The sequence below is a fragment of the Saccopteryx bilineata genome, chromosome 9 (assembly GCF_036850765.1).
Source record: "Saccopteryx bilineata isolate mSacBil1 chromosome 9, mSacBil1_pri_phased_curated, whole genome shotgun sequence".
Classification (NCBI taxonomy): Eukaryota; Metazoa; Chordata; class Mammalia; order Chiroptera; family Emballonuridae; genus Saccopteryx; species Saccopteryx bilineata.
Genome location: NC_089498.1, coordinates 64654021 through 64682008, shown reverse-complemented (window position 1 = coordinate 64682008; position 27988 = coordinate 64654021). Strand labels below are relative to the sequence as shown.

Below are 27988 nucleotides of genomic sequence, written 5' to 3'. Positions count from 1 at the left end.
TTAATTTTATATTTTGTTGTATTCTTCTCTAAGGCCTTCTATATCTTGTGTGGAACAAGATGAGATATAAACAAAAGTATTATTAATAATAGATCATACTCGAGCTCCATTTTTTCCCTTGCTTACTATACACTTTCCAGCATCTCTCGTCTCTGCATTGTTCCCTTTTTGCACATACTCCAAGGCAATGCGTTCTGTATAGCACTAATTCAAGTATGTAATGATTTTCCGAGTCCCTGACTTAGAACTGCTGTCTGCCCAGTTCTACCACAGTCTTTAAGATTCAGCTTAACTGGAAGCTCCCTCCCTCAACACAATGCAGAGCTGGTTACAAAGTTTTTGCTCCAGCCACACTTACCTTTTTCCCTCAATGTTTTTGTTTTGTAACTCTCTATTAATTCTGTATAACTGCATACAGACTATTTCTTTCCCTTTTGTTCATGTTTAACTCTGTTGAGACATTTTATCTATATTGTTCTGACAGTGTGGATGAATTTTCCTAGACATCCCTCCTATTATGTCTCCTTGTCTGAACTACAGTTTGCTTTACGTCCACTTCCTTAACAAATGGAACAATCTGGCAAAAACAAACTTAAAACAACTGACATACCTCCCTTGCCTGACCAGACGGTGGCGCAGTGGAAACAGCATTGAACTGGGATGCAGAGGACCCAGGTTCAAAGCCCCAAGGTCACCTGTTTGAGTGCGGGCTCACCAGTTTGAGCACAGGCTCAGCGACTTGAATGTGGGATCACTGGCTTGAGCAAGGGGTCACTTGCTCTGCTGTAGCCCCTCCGGTCAGGGAATATATGAGAAAGCAATCAATGAACACCTAAGGAGACTAAGGATGTGCAATGAAAAATTGATGCTTCTCATCTCTCTCCCTTCCTGTCTGTCCCTATCTGTGTCTCTATCTATCTCTCCTTCTCTGTCACATACACACAAAAAACAAAAAAATAAAAACAAAAACTGAAATACCTCCCTTGTAGAACCTTAAAACTATAACAAGACAGAAGAGGATATTGGGTGTCCTTGGGGACACTGAGCTGCCAAAGCACAAAGAATTCAACAGGAGTCACACGGTCACTTAAAGTATTTCCAAGATTTTAATTTAAAATCTAGGCCTTAAAAGTTATTTTAAAAGAAACAAAAGGTTTTAATCTGACTGCATGGTCACAGATTTGCTCCAGGGTCACAAAAGAAGAAAATACTCCACCATGGGAGAAATTTAGGAACGAAATGCTTATGTTACAAAAATCTAACAATCTGGTTCAAATAAAGTAAATATTAAGCAAATGATGGGAAAAAGGAACTAAGAAAATCTGAAGAACCTATCACTTCTTAAAATAATAACATCATTTATTATTCTATTGTGAATCTGGTACCAAAGTACAAATTGTACAGTCTATTTGGACACACATAGCAAAATACTGCCTCTGAATGACAAAGACTAATCTCTCTGAATCATTTTCACGTCACCACAGTCTAATGGGAAGGTCAGGTCAAGACTTGTTTTCAACCAAATACACAGAAACACTGTACTCTGAGAACTGCTCATCTGAAATGTTCATTTTGCGTTCTAAGCATTGTCAGTCGCTATTATCAACTTCCCATTTAAGCTTTTGCTCTTTCTGTTGTTTGTGAAAGAAATACTATTCACTTAGGGAACGGACTGCAGAAGACTGATAAGGAAGAATTACACCAATCCAGTTACAACTGTTAATCAAGGGTTTAAAGCAATAGATTTTTCTGACAATACTGAATACTTGGGAGTTTGTGGCCTCATAACCTTTCCTTTTTTCATATTAAATAGTAAAATGTGAACATCTCCACCCCACTTCCTGCCTGAAGATTTAGACAGCTTTTTCCTTCCTGGGGTTTGGCATCTCAGTTTATCTGTCAAATGAATACTCATACGCTCATTTTATCTAAGCCAGCCATGTCCACCTCAAAAGTAGATCCTACCTTTCCTCAAAAGGAAAGAAAAATCAAGTAACTTCTTTATTTCAATTCATTTACAAAATAAACACTATTAAAACTCTATAAAGTATACAGGCTATGGTCGTTAGCTCTGTAATCTTGAGGTAGATTTTTAGTCTCAGACTCTCCTCTGATCTCTGACAGATTAACACGATGTCTCTTCTTTTCCCCTAAGACCTCTCGTTTCATGCTCCCCTTCCTATAAGTCTTTCTCCGATGAACTTTTCCCTGTCAGATCTCTAAAATGATTTCCAAACACTAAATTCCTTCCTCTCAAAATACATCTACATCCACACCTCCCCAAATACCACTGTTACGAGCCCTAGCTGTCAATTTAGAAATCACTGAGCTTATTCTAACGTCAGTTTCCAAACTGGCATTACATTCACCACTCCACTCTCAAATGCAACACAAGACTATTTTTAACCAAGTATAAACTCCCAATTGGCTCAGTTGGGAGCCAAATATGGTCTACCTCCATATTTAAAGCTAATGGGATCCAACAGGCTGGCTTTATCTTTTCTACTCCTGAGAATGTCACAGAATTTATGTACAAGGGCAGGGGGGTGGAGGCATTAAAAGCCCAATATTAGTTTTAAGTCTTCAAATAAAAACAGGGATATAGGTTAGGAATGAAAAAGTTTTTCTGCCTGACCTGTGGTGGCGCAGTGGACAGAGTATTAACCTGGGACGCTGAGGTCCCAGGTCTGAAACACCGAGGTCGCCAGCTTGAGGGCAGGCTCATCCGGTGTAAGCGCAGGTTCATCAGCTTGAGCGTGGGGTTGCTAGTCGCTGGCCTGAAGCCCAAGGTCACTGGCTTGAGCAAGGGGTCACTGGCTCAGCTGGAGCCCCCAGTCAAGGCATATATGTGAGAAAGCAATCAATGAATTTAGAACTAAAATGCAATAACTATGAGCTGATGCTTCTCATCTCTCTCCCTTCCTGTCTCTAAAATAACAAAGAAAATAACTTTTCTCCCTTTTATACATTCAGAATATCCTACTGCTCAATGCATAACAAATACTCATCTTACCGTATGTTATAGATGTGTAGCCATGACCACTCTGGGTTATTTAATGAAAGATGTTATTTCACTGTGGCCTTCATCCACAACATGGTTTTCTTAAATAGCATACAGTACATTCTTTTCTTCACAGTGACTACAAATTTAACAATTCAATTCATAATAAAATAGGTTTATGAAAGATATAAATAGCACTAGCTACCAAGTCTAATGTTGTACAAACCCCCATAAAACTAACCATAAAAGTTCACAAAGATTTATGGGGTATATACTATGTGCTCAGCTCTATAGGGTACACTTCAGTGGCAACACTAATTCTTCAGAAATTTTCTCTAAAAATCATTGATTTATAGGCAAAGCTCCCCGACGTAAGAGGATTTATCCAAACCAGTGTCGACTCTGTGGTCTGTATATTCACAGTAGGTAGTACGGAGGGGCAGACTGCCAGGAAAGAACATCGTTTGGTCATCATGCTGGCCTGGAGGGAAAGGAAAGCGCCCTCCTCTAGCACAAAGCCGGGAGCATGCTCTAAGAAAGGTGGCTACCCATTCCGGATGAATTAAACTAGTTATTACCTTCAGAACTCAAAATGGACTTTAGACTCCTTTACTATAGTAACTAAGTATGTACTGGCAGACTTTTTGCAATCACTTCTGTCTTTAGGGATCTTGGGTCTCAGAAAGCTGTATCCAGGAATCAGCTACCAATATGGCATGTGCAATTTTCATGGTTTAGAAAGAATACTTAGGGGAAGCTGGGAAATTTGACACACTCAAAAAATAATGCAAGCTGATATTCCAGTGAGTTGGCAGGGTCATCCTGTTTGTATTATGCAAGGCAACACCACATCATTACTTCTATGACTTTCATTCTAAATAAAGTGTTGAGAGATACTGAAGAAAAGAAATTGTCCTACAGTTTTAGACTCAGTATTTCTCAAAAAGAGTACTCACCTGTAGCCTTTTTGTGACAAGAAATAGCCTCTTCGTATTTCCCTGCAGCTAATAAACGATCTGCTCGTCTGCTCTGTTGATGAGCCTAGAAGACAAACATTTCTAAGTCCTCTGGATGATAAAAAGACATGATTAAAAAAAACCTTTTAAGAAGATAAACAATGCTGTTTGTTGCCACACATGGAACCATTTACAGCTATATCTGTAATGGGAAATCTAAAAGGTAGCTTCTTGAACTATATAGCAGCACCTTGAAAAGATGGGCCACTTCTTTCAACTCTACTAATAAACCATCAAGGTTAACAACAGGCACTAACTCCTTCAGTGATCCACATTCTTCCATCCTTCAGAGATTAACCAAGGGTTACAATCATAGATTGTTACTCAAAATATGCATTTTCTTGATTTTAATAATCCTTTCAAAACAAGTTATTTTGTAGGCGCTTTCACTAGTTTGTATACGTAAAAAATTATATTCAGGAAATTACTTATTACACAGTGAAATCCAAGCTTCTCTTGTATCAACTCATTCTTTCCTCTCAACATTAACATTACTATTTATGTGTTGTTGGTTTTTTTTGTATTTTTCTGAAGTGAGAAGTGGGGAGGCAGAGAGCAGACTCCCGCATGTGCCCTACTGGGATCCAACTGCGCATGCCCACCAGAAGGTGACACTCCGCCCATCTGGGCATTGCTCTGGTTGTAACCAGAGCCATTCTAGAGCCTGAGGCAGAGAGAGGCTATGGAGCCATCCTGATCGTCCGGGCCAACTCCACTCCAATGGAGCCTTGGCTGTGGGAGGGGAAGAGAGAGACAGAGAGAAAGGAGAAGGAGAGGGGTGGAGAAGCAGATGGGTGCTTCTCCTGTGTGCCCTGGCTGGGAATCAAACCCAGGACATCCACACACCAGGCTGATGCTCTCCACTGAGCAAACCGGCCAGGGCAACATTACTATTTATGTTTTTAAAATAGAAAATTTTTACATTGCACAGTTGAGAAATTAATAATACAGTGGAAATTTTTTTGGTACAACTCACCAAAACAATAAGACAAACTGAAAGTTCTGAAAGCAAATGACTCAAGTGTCCCTAAATGTAAAGGTAAATGGATTACATGAGTTGTCATCTGTGTCCTTACATCTGTTATACTTTAAGAATTATTACAACTTTGTAAATGTGTTTCCCTCTCTTTTAAGAGATCCAACAGACTCATATTGGTTGTATCTTAAAGTTAAACAGCAGTCAAGGAGAAAGATAATCAACTGAAGTCCTCTAGCTACTACAGTGTTTTTCTCACTAACAAACTCACAAATGATTTAGCAAACCTTCTTAAAAATAAAAGTAAAACGCACTGCACACCCATGTTCATAGTAGCATTCACAATAGTCAAAAGGTGGAAGCCACCCAAATGTCCATCAATAGATAAATGACTGAACAAAATGTGGTATATACAAAAAATGGAATATTATTCAGCCTTAAAAAAGGGACGGAAATTGGCCCTGGCCGGTTGGCTCAGCGGTAGAGCGTCGGCCTGGCATGTGGGGGACCTGGGTTCGATTCCCGGCCAGAGCACATAGGAGAAGCACCCATTTGCTTCTCCACCCCCCCCTTCCTCTCTGTCTCTCTCTTCCCCTCCCACAGCCAAGGCTCCATTGGAGTAAAGATGGCCCGGGTGCTGGGGATGGCTCCTTGGCCTCTGCCCCAGGCGCTAGAGTGGCTCTGGTCGCGGCAGAGCGACGCCCCGGAGGGGCAGAGCATCACCCCCTGGTGGGTAGAGCGTCGCCCCTGGTGGGCGTGCCGGGTGGATCCCGGTCGGGCACATGCGGGAGTCTGTCTGACTGTCTCTCCCCATTTCAGCTTCAGAAAAATACAAAAAAAAAAAAAAAAAAAAAGGGACGGAAATTGACACATGCCATGCTACAGCATGGACGAACTCTAAAGGCATCAAGCTAATAATGAAATATAAAATAAACCAGTGACAAAAAGACAAATACGGTATAATCCTGCTTATAGGAAATACCTAAAGTAGTCAACCTCAGAAGCAGAAAGTAGAATGGTGGCTGCCAGGGGCTATGGAAGAGGAAAGTGAGGTTGTTGTTTAACAGGTGTCCAAAATGACCAAGTTCTCAAGATCCGTTTCACAGCAATGTGAGCATACTTAACACTACTGAACTGGACACTTCAATATAATAGAGAAAATTTTATGTGCACTTCACCTAAACTAAAAAAAAAAAAGGAAAAAGCGAATCTGGTCAGGTAGTTATGCGATTACTCTAGCATACTCTTCAAAAATATGTGCCACTGATGCCTCAAAACAATACTTCAGAAAATCACTTTTGCAACTGAGATTAGAAATATTCTAGGCATGTTTAAAAATCATGTTCTATGTAAAACAGAGGTGAAGAAAAAAGTAGAAAATAGCACTTCCAGCAATGCATACTGTTATACTTTCCCCACTTCTATTTTTGTCAAGGAGAAACAAGCAACACATAAAAACAAAATCATCCCCTTTCAATGGTTTCAGAGGGTTTTTATTCTTCAAGAAGTAATTAAACAAACTTGTTCTCTAATTTACTCCCGAAAATAATAATGAGTAACAATAAATGACTAGATTCTTAAAATAATTTTAACTATAGAGTCTTGGACTGAGCAAAAACTATGCCCTGAACACAGCAGTACCGTAACAGTGACCAGAAATGATAGATCTTTTGGGAAGAGATTGTACATGATGAAGGAAGCTAAGTTATGATCAACACAATTTCTCTAAGGAATGTGTTCAGATTGTATACATAGTTAAAGCAAGTGGCACTCAATCAAAAAGGTTCTAGGTAGGGAAAAAAAGGACTAAAAGGGGCTCTGGCCAGTTTGCTCAGTGGATAGAGCATCAGCCTGGCGTGCAGAAATCCTGGGTTCAATCCCTAGTCAGGATACACACGATCTGCTTCTCTTCCCCTCCCTCTCCCCCTTCTCTCTTGCATTCCCTCTGCAGCCAGTGGCTCTACTGGCTGAGTGTCAGCCCCAGGCGCTGAGGATAACTTGGCTAGTCTGAGCGTTGGCCTCTGGCACTGAGGATAGCTCGGCTGACTAGAGCATCAGACTGAGACAGGGGTTGTTGGGTGGATCCCAGTCGGGGAACATGTGGGAGCCTATCTCCCCTCCTCTCACTTAAAAAAGAAAAAGAAAAAAATAGGACTAAAAGGGGTGAATCTTCTTTAACCTTCCTGAACCACCCACTAAACCACCTGTTAGTTCATCCTTCAGGGTCTTTCTCCCCTGTAAAATGATGGATCTGTGCATTTCAAGTTTTAATGGAATACAAATCACCTGGGAATATGGTTAAAATGCCAACTCTTATTCAGTAGGTCTGTAGTAGGCCTTAGATTCTACCAAAATTGAATGAGGCTGAGGGCTACTGAACACACTTTGAGATGCAGAGATGAACTGCTCTCTGAGGTTACTTCACTCTAATATTATGCTTTTATCATCTCTGTCTTTGAAGACGTTAATTCCCTTCTACTTTGTTCTATATTTGTAAAGCTCCCAATTAAACTTCAAGCTCCACAATAACAGAATGGTTTCACCAATGAAACAAAAAGTTCTCAAGTGTGATAATAGGACCTCATGGCTTTCCTGACTCCCCTTTAAACGTCCCCATGTAATGCTCAGTCTCTGATCATTCTGCCAATTTAGGAGTTACATCTCAGTTAAAAACACACACCTACTCTGCACTATTGGGCAACACATCAAATCCCCTATTAAAAGACAAATTTCCCACTATGTTCCTGTTAGACAACCAGAAAGTACAGACTCTGGATAGAGCTTAATAGCCTAGCATCTGATCTCAGCTTGAACACTTATTAGACATATAATTAACTTTCAGTTTTCTCATCTCTAAAATGAGTGTTATGAAAATTAAACTACACTCCTCACAAAGATTAGGTGATATTTTGTATCTTCATATTCTTTTTTTAAATATTCCCCAATTTTTGTGAGCAGTCTAGTTAAAAGACATTAAAAGCATTGGAGGCACCTGCCATCAAAAAGTTTACAATAAATAGCCTGATAGGTGGTGGTGCAGCAGACAGAAGATTGACCTGGGATGCTGAGGTAATTCTAAACCTCGAGGTCACCAGCTTGAGTGTGGGGTCACAGGTCTGAGCGTGGGATCATCGACATGATCCAATGGTTGCTGGGGTGAGCCCACAAGTTGCTAGCTTGAGCAAGGGGCACTGGCATGGCTGGAGCCCCTCCTTTTTAAACTGAAGATGTTGTTAAGAAATTTCTTTTGGTAGTAATTCTTATTTTTAAAAAACCTATAAAGATTTATCTTTAATATTAAAATTGATTTCTACTGTTCTTGGTAGCATTACAGCCATTAAAAGTACTAAATCCATAAATACATTCTTTGGTAAATCAAAATCAAATAGGAGCAAGAAGCAACTAAAATGAGAATGTTGCTTAGGCTTCTAAAAGTCTGGGCACTGATATTTTGTAATTCTGAAAATATACTTCTTCTTTGCCAAGTAATTCAAGATGTGCTAAGATTTTATGGCAAATTAACTCAATTTCAAAAAAGATACAAAACACTCCAGGTCTTCATGAGTGATTTTGTTAACAACTCAAATAATGTTTAAGCCAAGAATATATCTATTTTGTGTACTAACCTAAACAAATAGAGCTTGAATTTTATTTATTTTCTCCTTCAAGTATCATATTTATCAGGACACTGTTAGAACAGGAAAAGAAATGTAAGACCCTTTAAGAACTTCAAATACAGGAGCACTAAAAATATAAAGCAAATATTATCAGATCCAAACGGACTTTAATACCCCACTTGTATCAATGAATAGATCAACAGATAGAAAATCAATAAGGAAACATAGGCCTTAAATTACATGTTAGACCAGACTTAACATATACACAAAACATTTCATACAAAAGCAATAAAATATTCATTGTTCTCAAGTAAACATGGAACATTCTCCATATACATTAGATAATGTTAGGTCTCAACACAAGCCAACAAATTTAAGATGGAAATCATAATAACTAAGCACCTTTTACAACCACAATGGTATGAAATCAATTACAAAAAAACTGGAAAATTCACAAATATGTGAAGATTAAACAACATGCTGCTGAGCAAGTAATGAGTCAACAGAGAAATCAACATATAATTTGAGACAAAGAAAAATGGAAATATAGCAAAACTTATGGGATCAGCAAAAGCTGCTCTAAGAGGGAAATTCAGTGATAAATGCTTACCTCAAAGAAACAAGAAAAATCTAAAACATAACAATTTAGCTTTACACCTCAAGGAAGCAGAAAATGAACAAAACTTAAAGTTAGTTTAAGAAAGAAAATACTAGAGAAAAATAAATGAAATAGAGACTAGAAAGACAATAGAAAAGATCAATAAAACTAAGAGCTGGGTCTTCAAAAATATTAACAAAGGCCCTGGCCGGTTGGCTCAGTGGTAGAGCGTTGGCCTGGCGTGCGGGGGACCCAGGTTTGATTCCCGGCCAGGGCACATAAGGAGAGGCGCCCATTTGCTTCTCCACCCCCTCCCTTCCTCTCTGTCTCTCTCTTCCCCTCCCGCAGCCAAGGCTCCATTGGAGCAAAGATGGCCCGGGCGCTGGGGATGGCTCCTTGGCCTCTGCCCCAGGCGCTAGAGTGGCTCTGGTCGCGGCAGAGCGACGCCCCAGTGGGGCAGAGCATCGCCCCCTGGTGGGGGCATGTGGGGTGGATCCCGGTTGGGCGCATGCGGGAGTCTGTCTGACTGTCTCTCCCCGTTTCCAGCTTCAGAAAAATAAAAAAAATTTAACAAAACTGACAGACCCTTAGCTAGATTCATCAAGAATAAAAGAGAACTCAAAATCAGAAATGAAAGAGAAAACATTACAACTGACAATACAAAAATACAAAAGATTATAGACTACTACAAATAATTATACTCCAATCAATTGGACTATAAGAAATGAATAAATCCCTAGAAACATATAAACTTTCAAGACTGGATCATGAAGAAATAGTTCTAAACAGACTGTAAGGAGATGAACCCTTTGAGTAGTGAGTTTTCTTCATGCTTGCTGACCCCTGGGAGTGAATTTTTTTTTTCCAAAAAATGAAATTAGTTCCAGTTACAGCTTATTAACTTAAAATCATGTTTGTTTGATAACCAATTTATGAAAACAAGAAGTACATTTGCCTTTTTTAATGTTGCCTTACACATTTTTAAAATAAAAACTTTTGTTATCTCATGCAATTCTTGCATACCTCTCATCTGTAAATAAAGAAGTATTGTTATTAGCAGAATCTCAAATATGTACTTGCACATAATGATATTCTTAGGAAAATTTATAGTATTTTTATTTATTCCTTACGTTTAAAAATTTTTCAAAAAAAAAATTTCAAACTGTAGTACTCCTCAAAACATGGATGTAGGCAAAGTGGTTTGTTACATTCAATGCACGTCACCCTTCTGCCCCTGTTTACGCTGCCTTCTTGTAATATGCTGACATACGAAGCATTTTCATTGTGGCTTATCCTTTGAGGCTGTTGCAGGGGCTGGATTTGAGAAGTGACGCCCTGAAAGACGAAGGCTGTCAAGATATTATGAACATCTCCAGAGCTAGCCTTCCTGCCTGATTATGTCTCAACATCTCTCCTGGGAAAGAGCTGAAAAATTTAGACGAATGAATGATGTATATGTTGAGGAAAAAGCAAAAAATTATAAAAACAATTTAACCATGTAAGATCCTGAATATTGTGGTATTAGAACAACAATAATAATTTATAAAATGACAAAAACCAGCTGTAAATGCAGTAAGTTCTGTCAACAGAACTACAGCAGCTACATATGGTATGCACATACTCAAGGCTGAACATAGTTACTAGTATTATGGAACAGGTGGTAGCACTCTTCAGAGATACTTTATAGTGATAACTGGGCTCACCAGCCTCCAGGCTAGATGGCAGCACATGCTACAATGCTTCTGAAAGGGAGGCGTGCATGCTCCAGCTCAAAGTTTAAAGATGAACATGTACAATCAATCGATCGTACTCTGGATGGTCAGGACGCACGAAGACGTACATGAACATTTGTACTACTCAAAGGGTTAAATCAGTAACCAAAAAAACCTCCCCAAATTCCAGAATCAGACTTCACTGTTTGAATTCTACCAAACATTCCAAGAAGATTATCAATCTATCCTGACCAGACAGTGACACAGTAGATAGAGCGTTGAACTGGTACACAGAGGACCCAGGTTTGAAGCCCTGAGTTCACTGGTTTGAGTGTGGTCTCATCTGGCTTGAGCACAGGCTCACCAGCTTGAACGTGGGTTGCTGGCTTGAGTGTGGGATCATAAACATGACCCCATGATCATTGGCTTGTGCCCAAGGTCACTGGCTTGAGCAAGGGGTCACCTGTTCTGCTGTAGCCTCCCAGTCAAAGCACATGAGAAAGCAACCAATGAACAAGTAAGGAGCTGCAACAAAGAAGTGATGCTTCTCATCTCTCTCCCTTCCTGCATATCTGTCCCTCTCTCTGTCACACACACACAAAAAATACCAGTCTTTTTCAAACTCTTTCAAAAAGAAACAACAAACAAATAACCAAAAACAGGAGAGAAGGGAATACTTCCAAATTCATTTTACAAGGCCAGCATCATCCGGATACCAAAACCAGACAATGACATCACAAGGAAAGAAAACTACAGGCCAATATCCCTAATGAACATAGATCCAAAACTTAGCAAGTATCAGTAAACCAAATACAGGAACACATTAAAAAGACTATAGACTGCCTGAATGGTGGTGCTGCAGGGGATAGAGCATTGACCTAGGACACTGAGGTTCCAGGTTTGAAACTCCGAGGGCGCTGGCCTGAGTGTGGGCTTAACTGTAGGCTCGCCAGCTTGAGCACAGGGTTAACTGGCTTGAGCGGGGGATCAACATGATCCTATGATTGCTAGCTTGAAGCCCAAGGTGGCTGGTTTGAGCAAGAGGGCACTGATGTGGCTTGAGCCCCACTTCCATTCAAGGCAAAATGAACAACTAAAGTGATGTAACATAAGTTGATGCTTCTCACCTCTCTCTCTTTCCCCCCTACTCTCTAATATTTTTTTTAAAGGATCATATACCATGATCAAGTAGGATTTATCGTCAGGATGCAAAGGTGGCTCAATATACACAAATCAATCAATGTGATACACCACATTAACAAACTGATTGATAAAAATTATCAGTCATGTGCTGCATAACATCATTTGGTCAAGGGCAGATTATACATACAACAGTGGTCTCAAAAGATTATAATGGAGCTGAAAAATTCTTATCACCTAGTGATGCCACAGTGCAATGTATTACTCATGACTTGGTGGTAAATGCTGGTATAAACAAAACTATTGCACTGCCAGTCATATAAACATATAGCACATAAATTACAGTAGTAGGCTATACCAGTGGTTTTCAACCACTGGACCAGTACACAAAAAAGGTATCCATCATGATGTTGTATGAACAGCATAGACCCAATGACTCTACAATCTTCATACAACATCAGGGTGGTTAACTCTCTTGCAGACTGGCACAAAATTTTTGGTGGACTGGCAATTCAAACCACTGGGTCATACCATCATACATTCTAGGATGATAGCACAACAGTGAAAGTGCCTAATGACACACTTCTCAGAACCTATCCCCATCATTAAGCAGTGCATGACTGTACAGTGTGGATATACTGAAGAGACGATTCACACCCTGGGCAGAACGGAATGGAACAGTGTGAGATTTCGTCAAAAATTTCAAATATGCAATTTAATACTATTAACGATAGTTACCATGCTGTACTTTACATCCCCATCACTCATTCTGTAACTGCAAATCTGTACCTTCTGAACACTCTTCATCCATTTTGTCCACTCCCCAACTCCCTGCCTCTGTTCTCTGTACCCATGGGCCTGAGGGTTTTTTCTTATTTTTGTTTAGATTCCACATGGAAGTGCGAGCATGTTATGTCTTTCTCTGTTTAACTTACTTCACTTAGAAGAGTGCCATCGAAGTCCATCCATGTTGCTGCAAATGGCAAAATTTCACTTTTTGTGGCTGAGTAATATTTCATTCTACACTCACACACATATTTATCCATTGACCTGTTAATAGACACTTAGATTCTTTTAATATTTTTACTACTGTAAATAATGCTGCAATGAACATGGGAAGTGGTCATGCATGTATCTACTGGAGTTAATGTTTCAACATTATTCAAATACCCTGAAGTGGAATTGCTGGATCACATGATAGTTCTAGTTTTAGTTTTTGAGGAATCTCCATACTGTTTCCATAGTGGCTGCACTCATCTACATTCCCACCTATATTGCACAAGGGTTCCCGTTCCTCCACATCCTCGCCAACACATTTCTTTTTTGAGTTTTAGAGAGTGAGGAAAACAGAGAAAAACATAGATTTATTTTTCTTATAAATGCACTTATTTATGCATTCATTGGTTGATCCTCATATGTACTCTAACCGAGGATCAAACCTACAACCTTGATGTATGGGGATGACACTCTAACCAACTGAACTATATAGCCAGGACTTTTTCTTTTTCTGACACAGACAGAGAGTCAGAGAGGGACAGACAGGAAGTGCGAGAGATGAGAAGCATTAATTCTTTGTTACGGCATCTTAGTTGTTCACTGATTGCTTTCTTATACATGCCTTTACGGAGGGGGGGGGCGCTACAGCAGAACAAGTGACCCCTTGCTCAAGCCAGAGACCTCTTGCTCAAGCCAGCAACCTCTGGGCTCAAGCTACTGACCATGGGGTCATGTCTATGATCCCACACTCAAGCCAGAGACCCAGAGACCCCATGCTCAAGCCAGTGAGCCCAAGCTCAAGCCAGATGAGCCTGTGCTCAAGCCTGTGACCTCGGGGTTTCGAACCTGGGTCCTCTGCGTCCCAGTCTGACGCTCTATCCACTGTGCTACCACATGGTCATGCTAAATTTTGCATATTTATTAAACATCACTTATACAATTCAATTATTTTAATAGTTACTTTAGAGCATTTCTGCAAAATTAAAAAAGTAAAATCTGTATTGTATATTATCTGACATTAAAATACCTATGCAGAAAAAGCCAGATAATGCTTTGAAATTTTGGGGGGATGCTTATATACTGGTTTACATGGCTTATTCTTTTATTTTTTAATTGAATTATTGGGGTGATATTGGTTAAAAAAAATTATAGGTTTCGGATGCACAGTTCTGAAATACATCACCTGTGTACTGCACTGTGTGTTCTCTACCCCAAGTCAAATCTCCCTCCATCATCAGCTACCCCTCTCTACCTTCCTCCACCTCCATGCACCCCGTTACCTTCTGCAGTCCCCACACTGCTGTGTCGGTAAGATTTTTTCTTTCCTTAATCCCTACACCTTTTCCACTAGCCGCCCAACTCCCATCCCCTCTGACAGCTGTCACTCTGTTCTCTGTATCTATGGCTATTTTTGTTTTGTTAGTTCAGTTTATTCCACATAAAAGTGAAATCATATTGCACTTGTCTTCTCTGACTGGCTTATTTTACTTAGCATAATGCTCTCTAGGTCCATCCATGCTGCTGCAAAAGGTAAAACTTCCTTCTTTTACAGCCACATAGTACTCCACTGTACAAAGGTACCAATTTTCTTGATATCTTTGGGGGTTTTGTGCCTATTTTCTTTGTTTCTCTATCAACAACTGTGGTAAACAGATTCTGATATGACTCCCAACGTCTCCTGGTCGTCACATGCTTAGGTAATTCCCCTTCCTCAAATGTGGGCTGGACCCGATGACTTCTATCTAACAAACAGAATACAGCAGAGGTGATAAGATGTCACTTCTGTGATTAGGTTACAAAAGATTGTCACTTCCATCTTGGTAGCACTCCCTTCTTTGCTCACTTCAATGATGCCAATGGTCATAATATAACCTGCTCTAAAAAAAGGGCAGGAATGGAAGGAAACAAGGGTGGCCTGCCTACAGCCATCAAAAAACTAAAATCCTCAGTCCAAAAGTGCTCAAGGAACTGAATCCTGCTATCAAACCAATGAGTGAGCTTAGAAGCAGCTCCTGCCCCAGTGAAGCCTTCAAGTGGGACTGTAGCCCCAGCTGACACCTTGACTGCGACTTTGTGAGAGACCTGAGAAAAAGGATCCCGTTAAACCAGGGGTCCCCAAACTTTTTACACAGGGGGCCAGTTCGCTGTCCCTCAGACCGTTGGAGGGCCGGACTATAAAAAAAACTATGAACAAATCCCTATGCACACTGCACATATCTTATTTTAAAGTAAAAAAAAACGGGAACAAATACAATATTTAAAATAAAGAACAAGTAAATTTAAATCAACAAACTGACCAGTATTTCAATGGGAACTATGCTCCTCTCACTGACCACCAATGAAAGAGGTGCCCCTTCCAGAAGTGCGGGGGAGGGGGGGGCGGATAAATGGCCTCAGGGGGCCGCATGCGGCCCCCGGGCTGTAGTTTGGGGACCCCTGGGCTAAACCATGTCCTTGTTCCTTACACACAGAAACTCTGAGATAACAAGTGTGCATTGTTTTAAGCTGCTGAAGTTTGAAATAATTTGTTATATAGCAATAGATATTATAATAATAATATTGGGCATCTCTGTCTTCTATTCTAAACTACCTCAAATTCTATTTGGAGTCAATGTTTAAACAGGGAAAGTGACTGGCCAAACTGCATAGTGTTGTGATATCACTGAATATTAAATATTATATATAATGACACCATACTCTCATATTAAAGTACTTTCTGACACGCAGAGTTTACAATAATCTGATTTAATTTTGTTCTGACAAACTCTTGGAAATTCTGATGGAAATCAGGACTTCTGATCCTCCTATGATGGGGCAGGTGGCAATGCCTACTCTTCAGCTGTAAAAATCTATGAAGCTGGACAAAATAAAGAACCACAATTAACAGACAGTGAACAAAAACTGACAGGTTACGTTTCCAAGAAAAGGGAAACGTACAAGTTATAAGACCCACATTCACCCTAACGTTCTTTCTGAGGCATTTTCCAAAATGGACCGCAAGAAAATAAAACCCAAGCAGAAGGCAGTGTCTCATTGGACAGAGGAGATGGAGACTGGAAGAACTGCAGTAGAGACACCTTAAAATCACACATGAAAAAATCTTCTGAGAAGGGGAAATAAATGGTGATGGGAAGAAACTTGGGGTAGTGAACACACAGTACAATACAGAGATGATATATTATAAAACTGCACCCCTGAAACCTATATTATTTTATTAACCCATGTCACCTCAATAAATTCAATTAAAAAAATCTCAGATCTTAGACGACATCCTAAGCTGCATGAGAACAGGGTACAACTCCAGGAGGCCAAGCAGACGCTCTGAACAGAGATTTCAAAAGCCACAGAGTGCTGGGGAGACAGGTTATAGTTTGGGCCAAGAGTCCAGTAACTTTGGCGAAAACCAGGCACTTTCACCTGAGACCCCAGAAAGGCCAGCCCTCAGAATAAGGAACACAGTTAAGGAATTATGGGTAATACTAAAATAGACTCACCCTAATAAAATCTAAAATTAAACCTAGATTGGATCAAGGTGACTTACCAGTATTTTATTTTATTTTTAATGAGAGGGATAGAGACAGACAGGAAGGGAGAGAGATGAGAAGTATCAACCCACAGTTGCGGCACCTTAGTTGTTCATCGATTGCTTTCTCATAAGTGCCTTTATGGGGGGAGGGGGCCCTCCAGCTGAGCCAGTGACCCGTTGCTCAAGCCAGCAACCTTGGGCTTCAAGCCAGTGACCATGGGGTCATGTCTATAATGCCACGTTCAAACTGGCGACCCCACGCTCAAGCTGGTGACCTTGGGGTTTCAAACCTGGGTCCTCGAAGAGTCCCAGGCCAACGCTCTATCCACTGTGCCACCACCTGGTCAGGTTGACCTACTAGTACAGGGGTCGGGAACCTTTTTGGCTGAGAGAGCCATGAACGCCACATATTTTAAAATGTAATTCCATGAGAGCCATACAATATGTTTAACACTAAATACAAGTGAATGTGTGCATTTTATGTAAGACCAACACTTTTAAAGTACAATAAGTGTCTGATTTTTAATAACGTTGTTATGCTGTTGCTAACCAATGATAAATAAAGTACTTCTTACCATTAATGCGACTTCTGGTGCTGCATGGTTTTGCTGATAGCTTTGTAGTCTGGTTGATTCATGGTGAGGTTAAGCTTCATGCAGGCATTGAGACTTCCATCCGTTAAATGTGATCGTAGGTTGGTCTTAACGTTTTTTAGATGTGAGAAAGACTGCTCACATGCATACGTAGAGCCAAACATTGTCAGTACAGCAATACTCACATGCTGTAGTGTGTGGTATGTGATGGAAAGTGCGTTCCAAGTTTAGACAATCAGCTGGTCCGCGGGTTGAAGTTTTTTCATTTCTCCCCACTTGTGTTTGCTCACCAACTCTGCTTGCTGTCGTGCAAGTCTTTCCAAATCTTCATTCAGTGACTTGAAATTATTCACCCACACGTCTGAGGCCTTCAGGTCAGCAGCTTGTACCTCAAAATTTCTGACGAAGACACCGGGGATGTAACTCAGGTCGACGCTGTCCACTGCACACTCGTGTGGATGGGTGATGAACTTAAAAAGACGAGTATGCTCACGAAATTCTCCAAAGCGCACTTTGAATGACTGCAGGAGATTAGATGTGAAGCCCCCTAGCTGCTGGAGATCAAGATGTGGAGCAGGGTCACTTGCTGTGCATGCACCTTTAAACTCTCCCAGTTCTTCAAAGTGTAGTAAACGACCTGTTTCAATGTCCCCGATGAAGAGTTCCGGCTTGTTTTCAAATGTAAACACTGCTTGTTGAAGGGATAAGACTGTATTTCCAACACCTTGCATTTTCACATTGAGCCGGTTCAGATGTTCAGTCATGTTCATGAGAGTAGAACTTCAGGAGCCACTCAGTGTCAGCTAACTCAGGATGCTCATTTTTCATTTCAAGAAAAGTCCAGATTTCGCTCAGACCAGCCGCAAAACGGCTGAGCACCTTCCCTCTTGACAACCAATGCACACTGCTGTGCAGAAGCAGACCAGGATAATAATTCCCAACTTCATCCAGCAGTGTTTTAAACTGGCGATCATTTAAAGCTCGGGCAACAATAAAGTTAACCACCCGAATGACCAGCGACATCACCTCACCAAGCTGCTTGCCACACATCCAAGCACAAAGCGCCTCCTGATGTAAGATGCAGTGAAAACTTAGGATGGGTCTCTTTTCATGTTCATGAAGAAGCACTATGAATCCTTTTTTCCCCACCATGCACGGAGCACCATCAGAACACACTGAAATAAGGTTATCCATCGGTAGACTTTTTTCTTTAGCGAACTCAGTGAAAGACTTGAATAAATCCTCCCCTCTTGTTGTCTCTTTCATAGGCAAAACAGCAAGACTTTCTTCACGTAGTGTGTCACCGACAGCATACCTTGCAATCATGCTGAACTGGGACATATGGCTTACGTCTGTTGACTCATCCAAAGCGAGAGAAAAGAATGGTGCTGCATTTATGTCCTTCACTTGTGTTGCCTCAATTTGATTTGCCATCACGATGGTATGATCGTGAACAATTCTTGCTGACAGAGGCATGTCTTTTATTTGTTTGATTATCTTGTCTTTATCCAAAAAGCAGTCAAATTCCAGTCACCTTGTTGGGTCCAAACACGAAGTTGCTGCTGACTAGCTTGCACTCTGCACAGTAGCTCTTTTACATGCTTTCTTCCTGGTGTCCCCCTCTGGATATTTTGATGCAAATGTAGTATGGCGTGTGTCGAAGTGCCGCTTTATATTTGACCGTTTCATTGATGCAATTTTATCATTGCATATTAGACACACTGCAGAACCTGCTCTCTCCACAAAAGCAAATTCCTCTGTCCATTCCTGCTGAAGAGTACAATACTCCTCATCCTTTTTTCTTTTAGCCATCTTCTTTGTCAAAAGGGTTTCTGGCCTGACCAGGCGGTGGCGCAGTGGGTAGAGCGTTGGACTGGGATGTGGAGGACCCAGGTTCAAGACCCTGAGCTTGCGAGCTTGATTATCTGGTTTGAGCAAGGCTCACCAGCTTGAGCCCAAAGTCACTGGCTCAAGCAAGGAGTCACTCAGTCTTCTGTAGCCCTCGTCAAGGCACATATGAGAAATCAATCAATGAACTAAGGAGCCGCAACGAAGAATTGATGTTTCTCATCTCTCTCCCTTCCTGTCTGTTTGTCCCTATCTGTTCCTCTCTCTGTCTCTGACACACACACACATACACACACAAAAGGGTTTCTGCAATTAGCTAGCTGACTACTTGATTAAAATGAGGGAAGTTTACTTCCTGACCTTACAATGACCCGTGTACGTTACACATTATCCAATAAAAATTTGGTGTTGTCCCGGAGGACAGCTGTGATTGGCTCCAGCCACCCGCAACCATGAACATGAGCGGGAGGAAATGAATGGATTGTAATATATGAGAATGTTTTATATTTTGAATGATATATATTTTTTAATTAAATATTTGTATGCGAGCCAGATGCAGCCATCAAAAGAGCCACATCTGGCTCGCGAGCCATAGGTTCCCGACCCCTGTACTAGTATTTTAACTGCCAGCCAGAAAAATTTTATTCTTTAGAGGAAGATAACAAATTCAGAATCTTTACAACATATCATCCACAATATCTGACATAAAGTTACTAGGCATGTGCAGAAGGTAAAAGTAACTGATAAAGAGAAAAGAATTGGTCCTGGCTGGGTAGCTCAGTTGGTTAGAACATTGTCCCAGTATGTCCAGGTTGTGGGTTTGATCCCTAGACAGGGCACATACAAGAACCAACCAATGAATGCATAAATAAGTGGGACAACAAACTGATGTTTCTCTCTTTCTAAAATCAATAAAAAACAAAAAAATAAAAATAAAATTAAAAAAAGAAGAAAGAACATTAGAAACAGACCCAGGGATTATCAGTATATTATAATTAACATCAAGAAACTGAAATAAACAAAAAACTATGCTTAAAATGTCTTGTGTTGTAACAAAGATGGAGAGAGAGAGAGACAGAGAGAAAGACAGACAAGAAGGGAAAGAGGGGAGAAGCATCAATTCTTTATTGCAGCACCTTGTTGTTCATTGATTGCTTTCTCATATGTGCCTTGACTGGGGGGCTATAACAGAGCAAGGGACCCCTTGTTCAAGCCAGTGACTTTGGGTTCAAGCCAGTACCCATGGGGTCAAGTCTATGATCCCACACTCAAGCTGGTGAGCCCACACTCAAGCCAGATGAGACTGCACTCAGGCTGGCAACCTCGAGGTTTTGAACCTGGGTCCTCTGCATCTCAGTCTGATGCTCTGTCCACTGCGCCACCGCCTGGTCAGGTCTATGCTTAAAATGTTTAAGAAAACAGAGAAAGAGGACAGACACAACAGATGAAAAGAGAACTAAAGACATGAGGTGAAAGTTCTATAAATTTCTCCTACTCACTGCAGGTGACCCCAAATTCTTGGGAGTCCAGAACAGCACCTGATACACAGTATTTACACACATTTGTTGGTTAAATAAATGAATGGATGGATGGATGGATAGATGAATGAATGGTTAGTTGGATGGAAGGATGGGAGAGGATTCGTTGGGGGTTGGTAACAAAACCCAAGATTGGTAATGCCAACAGAACATTACTGTACTTCAGAGAAAATATGAAAATAAAACTCTAACAAAATCTAAAATAACTACATATGTGCACACACACAGAGGGAAGGAGAAGGGGAGAGAGAGTCAATCACTGGTTCACTTTCTTCACTATTTAATCCATCCAGTCTCTAGGACATTTTAACCAGAATTTTCCTAATCCCTCAAGTTAAAATGAAGGCGTGATACCACAAAATGTTCTAAAATTTTCATAAAAAGTAAAACAGCTTTATATTTAGTAATGTCTTACTCTATGTATCCTATAAAAATTTCTCCCTTGCTGAATACTCCTCAGAAAAAACCAGCAATTTTCACATGGCCCACTCCTGTGAACTGCTTTTCTTAGATAACAGATATATTCCTGTGGGAGTTGACAAATTCTTATATTACCTTGTCCCCTGGACACCTAAAGAATCTGTTCCATCAAATTTTCAAATTTAGGAGTACAGAGTATGTCATGAAAGTTTTACGTGGTTTTAACTAATGCAACATTCAGGAGTTAGCTAGGTAGAAAATGCAGGTCTGCAGAAAGGAGTAAAAAATTCAAGCCTAAAGAGGCAGAAAGGAAGAATCTGATTATCTCCTGAGTCCCATATGTTCTCAGACCCACCTACCTTGTAGCCCTGCCCTTCCTGCACCTTTCTTTTGATTCCAATAAATTATCCTAACTACAGCAAGATTGCTAAGTGACAGCCCTCACCAAAAAATACATTCTACCTCTACATGCTAACTGTTTAAAATACAGGTTCAATATCAATATTGTATCTTTCCTAAAGAAAAACAGTACTACCTTCTATTACTTTTCATTTATTTCTGCATCCCTGGGGAAAACAGTATGTAAAGATGTGAAGAAAAGGAATGCCATAACAAACAATACCAAGAGGTGGCAGAGGGAAATCTACTGTACTCCTGAACCATGTGGTAGGGTCTTCAGTGGAGAAGGAGAAATCTCATCCTCTCCCCATTACCCAATCAATTCACTATGAGTATCCCACAGGCAAGCAGCATTTCCTAACAGTAAGTACTGAACTTATCATCTAACTAACGTAATACAATTACACTTAAGATAACTGCTCAAGTGTTTTAAAAAAAAGTCTAGGACCTGACCAGGCAGTAGCCCAGTGGATAGAGCATGGGCCTGGAACGCCAAGGACCCAAGTTCGAAACCCCTAGGTCACCTGCTTGAGAGCAGACTCACCAATTTGACTGTGGAATCATAAACATGACCCCATGGTCACTGGCTTGAAAGGTTACAGGCCTCAAACTCAATGTCGATGGCTTGAGCAAGGGGTTACTGGCTTGGCTGGAGCCCCTTCCCCCACCAAAAGAGCATATATAAGAAAGCAATCAATGAGGCCCTGGCCGGTTGGCTCAGCGGTAGAGCGTCGGCCTAGCGTGCGGAGGACCCGGGTCCGATTCCCGGCCAGGGCACACAGGAGAAGCGCCCATCTGCTTCTCCACCCCTCCGCCTGGCTTTCCTCTCTGTCTCTCTCTTCCCCTCCCGCAGCCAAGGCTCCATTGGAGCAAAGATGGCCCGAGCGCTGGGGATGGCTCTGTGGCCTCTGCCTCAGGTGCTAGAGTGGCTCTGGTCGCAACATGGCGACGCCCAGGATGGGCAGAGCATCGCCTCCTGGTGGGCAGAGCATCGCCCCCATGGTGGGCGTGCCGGGTGGATCCCAGTCGGGCGTATGCGGGAGTCTGTCTGATTGTCTCTCCCTGTTTCCAGCTTCAGAAAAAAAAATAAATAAATAAATAATAAAAAAAGAAAGCAATCAATGAATAACTAAGGTACCGCAATTATGAGTTGATGCTTCTCCCCTCTCTCCCTTCCTGTCTCCCCCTCTTTAAAAAAAAAAAAAAAAGACCTGTTTTTTGGTGTCAAAACCCAGGAAGACCTGCTTTTGATTTTAAGTCTAAGAATTAATTTTTCCCCCCACACAGCTGTACTGCATCTTTTTTTCTTCTCCAAGTTTCCAGTTTAGCTTGCTTTTTTCCATAACCAACACTATCTGCTGTGAAGACAAATTACAAGATATAACACACTAGTAAGTTGTAAAAATCAATTTAGTAGGTTACAACAGCATTCCCCCCCCAAATCCAATTAGAGTATATTAAATACAGCACCCCCCACACGTATATATATGCACATACATGGTATCATATAAAAAGATCCAGTTTTGCCTGACCTCTGGTGGTGCAGTGCAAAAAGTTTCAGTTTTGTGTTTTGTTTTGGGTGAGATTATGAGAGTCCTTACATTTTACACAATTCCAGGAAGCACCTGCATTATGTACGAGCTCTGCAGTAATATACACATATGTATGCGTACACTGGTCATTACATAAAAAAAATCTCACTGTGAATCAGTCAAAACAAATGGGCGATCAATATACGCCTGACCTGTGGTGACGCAGTGGATCAGGTCCTGAGGTCACCAGTTCAAACCCTGGGCTTGCTCAGTCAAGGCACATAGGAGAAGCAACTACTATGAGTTGATGCTTCCCACTCCCCTCTACCACCTCCTCCCCCGTTCTCTCTCTCTCTCTCTACCTCCTTTCTCTAAAGTCAATAAAAATCTTTTTTTAAAAGTCAGTATTTTATTTAGAATCTTGCTTTCAAATCCCACTATCATCACTTACTCTGCATTTTAATGTCTTCATCTATAAAATGGGGAATATCTCATATAGTACTTAAAAACAAAATAAACAACATATATTTATATAAAGTGTCTGATACCAAACCTAGCACTCACTACTTGTCTGAAAGATTTTAGTGCTCTACCACCTTTCCCCAGGGTGCCTCCATTAGCCCCACCTAGCTTGTGACACGGGATGAATTTTCCTTGAACTCTCCAGGGCACAAGGAAGACGTTCAAACAGCTTTTAGGTTTTTTATTGTTTTGTTTTGGGTTCTTTGACTTAAAGATTTTAATGCCAATATAATTAACATGGAATAATTACAAAGATTCCACGTATGTACAAGGCCATTCTTTGGACCATATCTGATTCCTTTCTTATATGAGAACTGACTACTCTAGAGGAAAGCTCAGTTACTCAACAAACATATTCTCAGCACTCTTATGAGCCAAACACATAGAGTACAATTGTGGCCAGCAGTCACATGGACCCTGTCTTTTGAGTGTGCAGAGTAGGTAAGCAAAGCATGAGCAATAGTCATGTATAAATTAAGGTCTGACATCACTTCCTAAATAGGCAGCCAACAAACCAAAGAACAAGAAATTATCTCACAAGTTTTGACATCTGCTTCCAGCACTCACAATGCCAAAATTATATGTAGGGAAAGAAATCCCTAAATATACACTGGTTATAATTTTCCACATTAAAAACTGACATTAAAAAATGAAAAAAAAAATTGACAGAAAAAGACTGTGAAGCAATACTTATTCAGAGTGCAAAGGCTAGATATTTTTCCCTCGATGGAAATAGTTTATTTTATTTTTTCTGACCAACTTAAAAAACCCAGAGAACTATATATAACACAATATCTGTATCATATATTAAAATGACTATTTTCAACTCGTTCTCTTCCATATTCTAAAAACTCACAGTAAATAAATAAGCCTATAGGCCCTTATTGCAAACTTAATATAAAAGGATCAATACTAGAGCAGAGGCACTAAATAAATGTTGACACAGAATATATAGTTCAATATCGATAAGGGCCATATTGAAATGAAAATGATGAGTACATTATTGAAGAAGCATGCAAGAAAGGTCATGATATCAAAATAAGTTGTGGTCCATAATGCATTTGAGTCACTGGTCTAATTAATTTCTCAGCCTAGGCTTATTTAGCTGTAAAACAGGGAAGCAGTTCTTCCTAAATTCCATGGATACTCTGAGAACAAATGATTATAGATCTATGTACTGTAATAGTCCTTATACAATAAATTTGTACTGTACTCCGTCATTAGAAAAAGCTTGTATATACTACTGAGATTTTCAAAGGCACTCATTAAATCATTGCATTGAGAATTATTCTTCATGTTGAGTCAACTGAATACTAAGGTAGGTACCTGCTCACAAAAAAGAATGAGACTGTCAAAAAAACAAAAATAAAACCTGTCTTGTAAAACTGAGTGACAGCAAATTCAGAGGCCTGTCATTTGTACTTAACAGCACAGTCAAAATGATACAAGTAAATGTTAATCTCTGTTCCACTGTTATCTTCCAATAAACAGCTTATACCTTTCAAATCTCAAACGGTTTAAGAATTCAAGATGCCAAATTTCTAATAGTTGCCCACAAATTTTATGGCTGGATTAGAGACATATGCTAGACTGCTTAACATGACTAGATTCAAAATTCTCCTCTATAGAAAGATAATGCTATTACCACCATTTAGCTAAATTTTCCTAAGCTGGTGATTCTTCTGCTTCATCTATAACTCACCCTGTTCCAGTTCTCTCGTAAAATACCACACACCAATGGGAGTTGGCTGGAATTATGCTGCAGCCGGCAGCCAAATAAAGCTAACTGGAAGTAAACCAATGGTCATTTTGCAAGGACACTTGAACTTTGGAGCCCTTTGTAAACTGATGGTTATTTCTAATAATACTCCTGTTAAGTTTCAACTTTGAGTCATCCATTATATTTCACTGTAAATGATATGTCACCATAAAAACAAGAAAAGTGCAAGACACTTCTCTGGTTTTTAAAAAACTCACAAATCTAGTCCAATTCTTTTTAAGTGTAAACAACTCTTACCAATGGGGGAAGGGCTCAACTTAATAAAACTGGGAGGCGCTTCTCTGAGTAGCTAACCTGCCACCAGTTCGTTTGGGAACCAGAGTTTTAGGTCCTGGAATCTTATGCCTTTCCAGTTCAGCAAGCCCCAAACCCTTAGTTTACAAGTGAGATTTTAAATTAAGGGTTTGTTTTGGTTATTATAAGTTAATTCTTACACTGTACTGAGTATCAGATACTGTTCTAAGCCCTTTCTTTACACCTACTTGTTACTTTAAGCCTCACAAAAATATCAACAGAGATGTTCAACACATCTGCCCAAAGTCACACAGCTTTTATTTGGCAATGCCTGCGTTCAAATTCAAGCGGTCTAGCTCCAGTATACCAACATTCTCTGCAGAATGGTTTAAATCCAGCCCAAGGCTCTTCCACCACTCCAGGGCTCAGCGTTCCAAAAGGAGAAACTAATTCTCCGATGTCCACCATTGCAAGTGAATTTCAAACTTGTGTCTCTTAAAAGTTCCTACTGTTTGTCTGCACCCTTAAGTATTATGACTTTTGTATCCAAAATAGGTGATCTCTCTGGGAAACCAGAAGATGCACTGGCCAGTCAGAAAAGAGAGCGTTTCTCCTTATTGCTTAAATCGCAACACCTGAAATGCCTAAAAATAAATGGCCTATTAGCACTTCTTCTGAGGAAGGCAAACATCTACCGTATTTTCATGATACCTAAGTGATGAAACTGACCTAACAGGGCTGCCCCGTCTATTTCTGGGCTCTCCAACTTATTCGAGAAGGAAATCTTTAAGTTTATGTATGTGAATGCAGATAACAAATGGATGAAGGGAAAATGGGGTGATAAGGGGTATTATAGCATGTCTCCAAAGTGGGGAGGCTCAGACTTCAGACCCTGTGTTAGAAGTTAAAGCCAGTATTACACACTATTTCTGCCCTGACCGGTTTCAGTGCCTCTCCAAGCTGCGGGGAGGTGTTTACGTGGCGCTTGGAGGCATTTCCTCAGGCCTGAAGAAGTCTTGGCAGCCCGGCGGCAGGAGCCCCTCACTCGGGGCCCTGTGGCAGGGGGCGCCCGGGGGCGGCGGGAAACGGACTCGGGAGCTTCTCTGGGATCCCAGGGGGTCAACGCCTGGGACTGCTGGCCCCGAGCCATGGGGCCACGTCCGCCCGCGCCCCCAGCCTTTAGGACCACCCCCGCCAACCCGCCTCCAGGCCTCGAGGGTCGGCGGCACCAAGGGCACCACACCCGACTCTTGAAGTACAGGAGCCCGAGGGCAAACGCGACCCTTCGTGGGTCACTCACCAGGTTGAGGGGTCCTTCCATTACTTCCATAGACCCCAGAGTGAGAGGCGGCCTGAGGAAGGGGAGAGAAGGCGCCGAAGCACATGGAGGAGGAGAGCAGGGAAGCGCAAAGCAGCGACGGAGACCGCGGCTCCACTCTGCGCCCCGGGAGCCAGCCGAGGGGGCAGAGGGAGCAACAACCGCTCCACTTCCTCCTCCGGCGCCGCGGGCCCGCCCCCTGCGCCGCGGGCACGCACGCGTCATGACGTCACATGCGGTGGTTCAAGGTGGGAGTGAGGACGGGTTGTGGGTGGGGCTCAGGGAAGGCGTGTCACGAGCTGTCTACACTTTCTCGGCGATTGTCTTTCCTCTCGCGAGAAGTTTATCTTAAGCTTTTTGAAGTCTTTTCTGACATCAGCTGAGGAGGTTTATTTAGCCTTGTTGGATCTTAGTGGCTGTTGGCTTCCAGCCTCGCTTTTCCTAAATTCACTCTGCTTTGCTAAACTCTTTTACTAACGCATTCCCACATTTATTTTTGCACCGAGTAGCTTAAAATTTTTTTAAAATTTATTTTAGAGAGAAAGGAAGGGAGAGAAAGAAATATTGACTTGTTCAGCTTTATTTATACATTTATTGGTTTATTCTTGTATATGCCCTGACCAGGAATGGAACCCACCACCTTGGCATATCCAACAACACTCTAACCAGCTGAGCTACTTGGCCGGGGCCTGGTTGTTGTTTTTTTAAATCAGATTTTAGAAATGCTAAACCATGCCCTGGACTAGACCACTTCCACCCAGACAGACATGATGAGTCATGGCTCTGCCCTCAAGTTGTTGACAAACTAATAAAGAAAATAATGTGGACCACAAATAGCCAAATATAATACCAGATGCATTTAACAATTATATGCCAAACCACATAATGTCAAGGAATTCACTGACAATAAAAAAATAATTGATTTATGCTCTGAAGGGAACAGGGAGATGTAATAGAGGTACCATGAGTTTATACTCCCATAGAAATTGTGAGATTGGCCATGGACAGTGGCTCAGTGGATAGAGCACTGGCAGATTGAGCATCGGTTTGGCATATGGATGTACCAGGTTCAATTCCAGGTCAGGGCACACAGGAGAAGCAACCATCTGCTTCTCCTCCCCTCCGCCTCCTCCTTCTCTCCCTTTACCTCTCCCATCGTCAGGGGCTTTATTGGTTCCAGTGTGACCCTGGCACTAAGGATAGCTCCCTTGGAGTGCATCAG

At 41.1% G+C, this 27988-nt stretch overlaps 1 protein-coding gene across 4 annotated transcripts in view; it reads right to left on the bottom strand.

Annotated features, from left to right (window-relative positions):
• NRBF2 (nuclear receptor binding factor 2) overlaps positions 1-26966 on the bottom strand; it is a 31254-nt gene extending 4288 nt beyond the window's left edge. The window contains exons 1-2 of one of the 4 annotated variants that reach the window (XM_066242557.1): positions 26749-26966; positions 3958-4042 (exon numbers count right to left, since the gene is read on the bottom strand). In XM_066242557.1, the coding sequence (XP_066098654.1) occupies positions 3958-4042; positions 26749-26778 (115 nt within the window). In that variant the 5' untranslated portion in view covers positions 26779-26966. Of the gene's footprint in view, positions 1-610; positions 780-3013; positions 3138-3957; positions 4043-26748 lie in introns of those variants that run through there. The other 3 variants (XM_066242560.1, XM_066242558.1, XM_066242559.1) reach the window with 3 other exon arrangements.
• Between the last annotated feature and the right edge of the window lie 1022 nt (positions 26967-27988).